The sequence below is a fragment of the Pelmatolapia mariae genome, linkage group LG10_11 (genome assembly GCF_036321145.2).
Source record: "Pelmatolapia mariae isolate MD_Pm_ZW linkage group LG10_11, Pm_UMD_F_2, whole genome shotgun sequence".
Lineage (NCBI taxonomy): Eukaryota > Metazoa > Chordata > Actinopteri > Cichliformes > Cichlidae > Pelmatolapia > Pelmatolapia mariae.
In genome coordinates, this window is record NC_086236.1 from 759,498 (window position 1) to 769,179 (window position 9,682).

Consider the following 9,682-nt stretch of genomic DNA (forward strand, 5'->3'; position numbering starts at 1 on the left):
CGAACGTTAAAGGACGAATGATCTGATTTAATAAATCTGAAGTACTGCTCAGTGTTTGGTGAGAAAATAATCCTGATCAGATATCTGAGTCACACACAGGACAGGCCTGGACCTGATCCTGAGCTAAAGGCAGAACAACACCATCAACATCATGGTGACGGTGTTGATGGTGGTTGCAGGCCAGGGCCAGTTCCAGGAACGAGGGAAAGCACAACGTTGAGCTCAGAGACTATAGAGATTTTTCCTTGGTTCACTGGCTGTGGTCTGAAAATGATACAAAAAAGCCTCAAAGAGTGGACGGTGAGGACAAAGTGGACAGTTAAGACAGAGAGGATAGAGTGGTCAGAGTGGACAGGTAGGACAGGGTGGTCAGAGTGGACAGAGTGGACAGTGAACACAGAGTGGACAGTGAACACAGGGTGGTCAGAGTGGACAGTGAGGACAGAATAGCCATCACTTGTGTATCACTCAGACATCTGTGTGCATCAGGACAAGTGCAAACACACATGCACGAGGACATGTGGGAGAAGACAAAAGGAAAATCTGTGAATCATGCCCTGCTGCAGGACATGGAGGAGGCTGAGTGTGGCGCACACACACACACACACACACACACACACACACACACACACACACACACACACACACACACACACACACACAGTAGGCGTGTCTTCATGTTGATATCTGTCTCAGGTGTTCAAAGGCAGCAGCTCCTCCTGCTCAGGTGAAAAGCAGAGAAGCTTCAGCAGTGACGCTCACAGACATGGCAGCTCTAAACTCCACGGACAAACAGCCTCTGCTGGGTGAGTTCATCAAACATCTACAGTCATGACTGCCACAGTCACTCTGTGTGCTCTGGTTCTGTGTGCTCTGGTTCTGTGTGCTCTGGTTCTGTGTGCTCTGGTTCTGTGTGCTCTGGTGTGTTTGACGTGTTTCTGTTGACAGCTGTGTAAAAACACAGGTGTGTTCACTCTGCTGATACTGAAGCTTTTTATAAACCGTGATCACTGGATGAACAAGGATACAGAGTCCTTCTTCGAAGGACCCGGCCCACGTAGACCACGAAGGCCGGGTCCTCTGAAGGATGCGGCCTAAGTTTTGGCACACAGCTCTTTGTCACGTCTGGATCTGGTCCGTCAAGTTATTGTGTCACCACAGTTATTGTTATTCTTTACTTCTGTTGTGTTTTGTGTGTCTTTGCTGCGTTTTTCTATTTGCTGATGTTTTCTGGAGTTGCAGTTTGTTTGGCCCCTCAGGGCCACCGTATTAACCATGTGGCTATTATAATAAACGTTTACTGCCACCATCCACAAACATTTACTAACAAAACAAAGAAACTGCACCAGAAACTTGTGATATGACACAAACAGCAGGAGTGTCCAATAAGTTTGCTTTAAATAGTCACTGCTGTAAACATTTCATTCTTCATTCACCTCTAAAATCATTTTCTGTATCTGCTGTAATCAGTCTGTAAAACACCCCCAGCTGTAGGCTGATGACAGCAGAGGGGATTTTAAATCAGGCAGACTTTGGGCTTTAATTCAGTGTTTAACACATTAACACACACACACAGCCATTTTCAGAACCTCGAGCTCATCACGGGACCATCGACGGGTAGTTTCATGGCCAGGTGATAGCCATGGCCTGCTCCATCATTAGTTCATGACAAACACCAGCTGGAGATGATTCCAGCTGGTGTTTGTCAGCTGAGAGCTCAGTTTGACGTCCATGGTATTGAACCACTTTGTTGCTGTTCTGTGTTACTTCAGCTGCTAGCCACATCCCACAGAGTGCTGTTCATTACTGTTTGTAAAGGCCTGTGAATGAGTCACTGTAGCTTGGCGGTAACTGTATTCATGTTTATTTTAAATGAAGAGTATTTAAAGTACTCTGTGGCTCCGGCTGCTCAGTGTGACTCTCCTACAGACTCACACTCTGCCTTCACTCCAGTATCGAGGTGTGTTGTGTTTGCATGTTGCAGGAACTACCTGTGTGTTGTGAAGACTGCTGTTAGCTGTTAGAGTCTCAGGTTACAGCTGATGCTGCAGTTTCATTTAGAAATGCTTTGTAAGTACAGATGATCTCACCTTCTGTGAGCTCACACACAACACTGAGCTAACAGCTCGTCACTGACCACAAACTGACTGTTTACATAACCTCTATTAACACACTCACAAACAGCTAGCTCGTTAGGGATCAATAATAAAGTATTCTGATTCATAATATGGACAATGTGCTGCTAAACACTTTGTAAAGAACCGAATAATAAAAATTTTGACCTTGATCATGCTAGCTCGGTCCAGCTAGTGTGAAAGGTTCAGCGAGTCCTCGGCCTCCATTAATAAAAATGATACCGTGGCGGACCACCAGGTGGCTCCACTCACACCCAGGGTTAGGGGACATGATGATGGTTTTGGTGCTTCCTATGTTCAGCTGGGTGAAGCAGTGATTACAGTTGGAGTGGAATATTGAGATCCCTCGTGTCGTCCTTACATGCCTCCACAATACTTTAATAAAGTGGAGACCTGGCTCTGCACCAATGAAAATCCTGTAGTGAGCCAGGCTTCTCTACTCGGTGCTGCAGGTCCTCCTGAGGAGCTGGAAAACCAGGATAACTGTGAGGAGTCTGTAACAGCAGCCCTCAGTACATTAATATGTTCAAGTTCATAACACACACACATGTATATACATACATTATATATATATATATATATATATATATATATATATATACATATAATGTATGTATATATATCAGCCATCAGAATTATTGTCTGAAGGCTGAGAAAGATGCCCAATGTATTTACTTTACCAAGTGGATCAGCACGGCCTTGCTGTATTGGTCCATTTGACTGTTCTTTGTTATTATTATTTATCTATTTTATTTTATTTTCATTTATTACAGATGAGACAGACATGACTGGATGATAGGAAAGGGAGAAAGAAAGGGAGGGAGTGAGGGAAAGAAAAACGATGGGGAAGAGGGACAGTGAGAAAGGGCACTTAAACAAAAAGAAGAAAAAAAATCACCTGAATCACCTGTTGAGAGAAACAAACAAACAAACAAGCAAAAAGAGACAGATGGTGACAGATGTACCCTTAGGCCCCCTCCTCGATTCAGAGATGGTCTTTCCCTTTTCATGTAAATGGCCTCCTTGACTCCGCCCTCAAACCAGCGTTCCTCCCTGTCCAGGATGTTACATCCTCATCATTGAAAGAGTGTCCACTGGCCTGTAGGTGTAAATAGACTGCAGAGTCCTGGCCTGACGAGGTAGCTCTTCTGTGTTGTAGCCAGAGGTTGTTTGGTTTCCCCGATGTATAAATCCTGCCAATCCTCCTGCACTTAACAGCGTACACTATGTTACTCTGTTTGTGTCGGGGGACCCGATCCTTGGGGTGGACCAGCGTTTGGGTCGGCTGGAGCTTTCTTTAGGTGCCTTCCCAGCTTTGACAAATGTCCAGCTGGGATAACCACATTTACATGTTGCAGCGTCCTGATGAAACCCAGTTTGTGCTCCAGTGGATGATAAGAGTCAAACTTTAAATACTGATCCGTATGCGTAGCTTAATGGTACACATCAGCTTCTGGATATTCCCCTATTAATGATGGAAATGATATGCAGTCTGGTTAATAACATTGTCTTGTTCTAACTGCTTCAGACAGTCTCTCCTTCCTGTAGCCACTTCCTGGGTCTCATTTCAGGGGCTCATAAGTTTTCTCATGATAGTCTTTCTGGTTTAGCAAAACTGTGCACCTACCCTTGTCTGCTGGAAGGATGATAATGTTGTTGTCATTACTAAGTGATGTGAGTGCCCTTCTCTCCTCCATGCTGATGTTGGATGCTGGGGGCTTTGCATTGCTGAGACAGGCTGAATCAGTTCCACTAGTGGGATTTGTCTTGGCGTCACAGCTGTGACATCCCCTGGCTAGTCTAGGGGGTTTGGTGGGACTAACATAAAGGTAAATGGTGAAGGAGAAGCAAAGATCGTAACTTTAAAAGGTTTATTTCATGCTAGCGTTGAAATTCTGGTTCAGACTGAGGGTTAACTTCAGCGATAGCCAAGGCCAACATAACAAACAAAACACCCCTGGTATAAAAATAAAAGAAACTGACCTAACTCCAAAGAAAACACAATATACAACCTATAACCATAACCTACCTAACAACACATAAACAGGAGAAAACAGGGTGTCAAAACAAAAGGCAGCTCGCCCCTACAGGCAGTGTGAACATGAAAACACAAAAGGCACATACAAGTCAAGAGGCATGCAAGCCTGCACAAGCCTGGCAATCAACATGACCAGAGGGCCCAGAAACACAGCTCCACCGGCCTTAAGTAGCTCTCTGCTGATTGACAATTAGCTGGATTCTGTGAGCAGCATCCAATCAGGACAGAGGAGGTGGAGCCTAGACAGAACATAAAGAGTTAGTTGAAAGAAGAAAACCAACATCCTCCTGGTGGATGTAACACAGCAAAGTTCAACCCTTTTGCAAGGATGTTTTTCTCTACCTGGGTGAGCTGTCTGTCAGACTGATGTTTCACCCATTTGTCCACATCCTCGGTGTGGCATCCTTCTCTTTACTGGCTGCTGAGGACACTCTCCACATTTGGTGGTTTCTGACGCAAACTTCCTTTGTTGCCTGGTCTTAGACTTCTCATGCTGTGCTAGACGAGCCTTCTCGGTGAATTCAAACACGTCTTAAAGAGTATTCCCATCTAGAAGCATTGTAAGACTCTGTTGGATCCGCTCTTTAGATTTTAGCACATCAATGGTAAAATGAATTTGTCTCACGCATTCATTGAGCAGCTGGTGCTGTGCCTTCTGGAGGATTTTAGTTGCTTGGAGGCCCTTATGAAAATTGTCATGACCATTGATTAACATCCGCTGATCAACGGCCTTTCACCATCTGACAATGGTGTGATTGCAGCCTTTCCCCAGCTCTCTGTGAATGGGACTCATGGGCACTGATCAATGGTCCAGATGAACAGAATCAATTTTTTTGGAGTCTATAATCAGTTTATAGGACCAAATACTATTTGAGATTCCACCGGGTAAGCAGAGCTTGCCTTTGTTGCCTGATGATGCTACTGCCATAACATTCACCAGGAGCTTCAGTATCAGGTCAGGAGCACGGGAAAACACAAGGGCTAGTCAGATGGCTTGGTCCACTGTTAGATGATCAAGGAGGACATTATTATAAAATGCTGCATTTCATCTTTAGTAAGGACTGTGACAGAAGGGCACTCAAACCTGTACATTAGCTCAGATGATTGTCCTGCTGCCCGAGTGCTCTTGAGCTTCAGGGCACAATCTGGTCACAGATATGCTCCTTCAGGATTTCCTGGTAGAGAGCAGAATTTATGGCTCCATCAGTTACAGCGAGTCATCCTGAAGGAGCAGAGCAGCACAGACCACCACACCACCTCTCTTTATGATTGGTGTTAATTTTACTCTGGATGTATCGGGACTCAGAAAGTTCAGGTTGTCTCGTCAATCCACAGAATACTTTTCCAGATGTCTCGGGGATCATCCAGATGTTTGTGTTGGTTTTGGTCAGCAGTGGTTTTCTCCTTAGACTCTCTTGTGGAGGCCACTTTTCTCTGTCTTATTGTTGGATGATGACCTCTGACCTTAACTGAGCCAAGTGAGGCCTACAGGTCAGTAGATGTTGTTTAGGGTTCCTCTGTGACTTCCTCGATGGTTCATCAGTACCTTGTGTAATAACTCTGGTTGGCCGATCACTCCTGTGGAGACTCAGCACTGTTGAAGGTTTACTCCATGTGTGGATAATAACTCTCACCGTGCTTCGCTGGACTCCCAAAGCCTTAGAAATGTAACCTGTAAACTTTTCCAGACTGATAGATGTCACTGACCTTACCTCTCAGCTGTTTCTGCTCTGTTCGTGACTTTTCACATTAATTTAGGAATGCTTTCATTAAGTAAGCACCTTAGTTTGTCTACAACACAGTTTTTGATTAAAATTCTTTATTTGTTTTGGATAATTTTTCTGCTCTTGCTGTTAGGCAGGTTACAGTCAGCATGTGGGTTCCAGCTTTTGTTTTCTCTTGTTATGATCTGACACTTTCTTTATATTTTTCCAATTCCAACCTTTTTACTTTTATTCATGTAGTTATTCTTACGTTATCTCTTATTATTGCATAAATAGGTCAAAGAATAGATGTTCACATTTAACAGAAGAATTTGCTGGACCTCAGTGTTTCTTTGGAGGATGTTTATTAAATGTGGGCAGTATAAAGAAAGAAAACTCACACTGGTTTGGTTTCAGGGTTTCGTTAGAAAAAAGGTTGAACATCTATATTAATGAAAGTGAAAAAATGCTCCATTTACATGACTGTCACTAAGGTTTTGCTAAATTTCTTTGCAGGGGAAGAGGAACCAAAGGAACAATCCAAACCACAGAGAAAATCAGAAGCAGACCTCAGGATCGTACTTCTTGGTAAAACTGGAGCTGGGAAGAGTGCAGCAGGAAACACCATCTTAAGGGAGGAAGTATTTTACTCCAGTGTGCTTCCTTCCTCAGTAACCTCAGAGTGCATGGTGAAAACAGGGCAGTTTGAAGGTCAGATCCTGGCTGTGGTTGATACTCCAGGTCTGTTTGACACCAAGAAAAATGAAGAGGTGAAGACGGACATCACTAGATGCATCTCCTTTGCTGATCCTGGTCCTCACGTGTTCCTGATTGTGATCAAGGTGGACAGATTTACAAACGAAGAACAAGAAACTGTGAAAACCATTCAGGAGATGTTTGGAAAAAAGTCAGCACATTACACCATGGCCCTGTTCAGTCGTGGAGACGATCTGGAGAAACATGGCATCCAAATAGAAAAATTCATTAATGAAAACCCAGCTCTCTGTGACCTAATCAGTCACTGTGATGGAGGATATCATGTTTTTAATAACCGAGATGACAATCCTGCTCAGGTGAGAGAGCTGCTGAGGAAGATCAACGCCATGGTTCAGAGGAACCGAGGAAGCTACTACACATATGAAATGTTACAAGAGGCTGAGGAGGTGATGAGGAAGGCAGAAGCAGACCTCAGGATTGTGCTTGTTGGTAAAACTGGAGCTGGGAAGAGTGCATCGGGAAACACCATCTTAGGAAGGAAAAATTTTAAATTATCACAAACATCAGAGTGTCAGAAGGAAACAGCTCAGTTTGACGGTCAGACCCTGGCTGTGGTCGATACTCCAGGTCTGTTCTACACCAGACTAACCGAAGCCAAGGTGAAGACAGAGCTCGCGAGATGCATCTCCTTCGCTGCTCCTGGTCCTCACGTGTTCCTGGTTGTGATTCAAGCCGGGAATTTCACAGAAAAAGAACGGAAAATAATCAAAATCATTCAGGACGTGTTTGGAGAACAGTCAGCGTGTTACACCACGGCTTTGATCACTCATGGAGATGATCTGAATGTGAAGGAATCCAAAGATGCATTACTTTGTGATGATCCAGCTCTTCGTCACTTCATCGGTCAGTGTGGAGGAGGATATCACGTTTTTAACAACAGGAAGAATTATCCCTCTCAGGTCAGGGAGCTGCTGAAGAAGATCAACACCATGGTTCAGAGAAACGTTGGAAGATACTTCACCTCCAAAATGTTCAGAGAGGCTGAGAGAGACATAAGAGAAGGAGAAGGAGACCCCAGGATAGTTCTTGTTGGGAAAGCTGGAGAGGACCAGAGTGTATCAGGAAATACAATCCCAGAGGAGAAACTACTGAAACCTACATCGCCTACGTCTACACTGATATCAGAAGCTCAGAAAGTAACAGCTCAGTCTGATTTTCAAACCCTGGCGGTGGTTGTTACTGCAGGTCTGTTTGAGGTCTTTAAAAGTCAGGAGGAGGTGAAACAAGAGCTCGAGAAGTGCATCTCCTTTGTTACTAATGGTCCTCACGTGTTACTGGTCGTGATCCAGGCCGGCAGATTCACCAAAGAAGAACAGAAAACTGTGAAAATCATACAGAAGATGTTTGGGAAAAGGTCAGCGTGTTTCACTATGGCCTTGTTCACCCGTGTAGATGATCTGAAGACAGCTGGAGTCACCATGGACAAGCTGATCAGTGAAAACCCAGCTCTCTGTGATTTCATCAGTCAGTGTGGAGGAGGATATCATGTTTTTAACAACCAAGACGGGGATCCCTCTCAGGTCAAAGAGCTGCTGAAGAAGATCAACATAATGGCTCACAGAAACAGAGGAAGATATTACACCTATGAAATGTTCAGACAGGCCGAGAGAGCCATCAGAGAAGATGAACCGGCCATCAGGATTGTTACTGGTGGAAGAAACAGAGCAGGCAAGAACGCAGCAGGAAACACCATCTTAAGGACAAAAGTTTTTAAATCATCGTCATCTTCACTGACATCAGAGTCTCAGAAAGAAAAAGCTCAGTTCTTTTTCCAAAGAATGGCCGTAGTTGATACTCAAGATCTGTTTGAAGATGAGGTGAAAACAGAGATGTATAAGTGCATCTCCTTTGCTGCTCCTGGACCTCATGTGTTCCTGGTTGTGCTGAAGGTGGGCAGATTCACACGAAAAGAGAGAAAAACTGTGAAACTCATTCAGAAGATGTTTGGAGAAGAGACAGCGCGCTACGTTATGGTGTTGTTCAACTGTGGAGATGATCTCAAGGCAAATTCAGTCACTGTGGAAAAATTCATTAATGATAACCGAGTTCTCCGTGACTTCATCTGTCAGTGTGATGGAAGATATCACGTCTTTAACAACAAAGACGTGGATCCCTTTCAGGCCAGAGAGCTGCTAGAGAAGATCAACACAGTGGTTGAGAGAAATGAAGACAGCTACTACACCAATGAGATGTTTGAAAAGGCAGAGAGAGCCATTAAAAAAGAGATGGAGGAACTTAAGATAGAAAGGCCAGAGATGACAGACAGGGAGGCGAGACACACCGCTGAAAGAAACAAGTTGACTCAGCAGAGCTGGTTTCCTGCTGGTGCCGGAGCTGCTACTGGAGTCGCTGCTGGAGTCGGCACTGGGATCGGGATTGAAGTTGCTGTTGGAGCTGGTGTTGGAGCTGTAGGTGGTCCTCTGGGAGCTGTAGCAGGAGCTGCAGTGGGAGCTGGAGTGGGTCTCGCTATGGGAGCTTTAGCTTTGAAACTTCAAATGAGGGATTGTGTTACACAGTGATCCATCCATCCACCCACCCATCCATTCATCCACCAATTCATCCACCCACCCATCCATTCATCCGGAGTGCAAAAAAACCCCCCATCAATGTATTTTCACTTAAACAAGCAGCTGTTTTTTTTTTTTTTTTTTTTTTTTTTTTTTTAATATGTGCATTAAAGTTATATAAAAATGTAACAGTGCAAATGCAAATTCCTTGCTGACAGTTTAACCAAAAAGGCATTTCCAGTGGAAACTGGCCGACATATCCTCAGCATAACCATGTATAACATCCAAAGCTTAAAAAGAGGTTATACACACACAATACGGTAATATTATGTTGAAGCACAGTACGTATCACTCCGCGAGGCTCCTGCCTACGATAGCCGTAATGCTCCGACAATCCATCAAGCGGTGCGGCTTCGTAGCTTAGCAAAGTTGTACTGAAACATTTGACAGATTTTCGAGCGCCGTGTAGCACATAAAATCGTTTCGAGGTCAGTAAACACAACCAGAATTCATACATAAGGC

General features: G+C 44.3%; 1 protein-coding gene across 1 annotated transcript; it reads left to right on the top strand.

Annotated features, from left to right (window-relative positions):
- The first annotated feature begins 518 nt into the window (after positions 1-518).
- LOC134637406 (GTPase IMAP family member 8-like) lies at positions 519-9,172 on the top strand. The gene is made up of 4 exons (XM_063487825.1): positions 519-583; positions 697-806; positions 6,393-7,438; positions 8,057-9,172. Exons 1-4 carry the CDS (start codon positions 519-521, stop codon positions 9,170-9,172), a joined length of 2,337 nt encoding a protein of 778 aa, XP_063343895.1.
- The last annotated feature ends 510 nt before the right edge of the window (positions 9,173-9,682 follow it).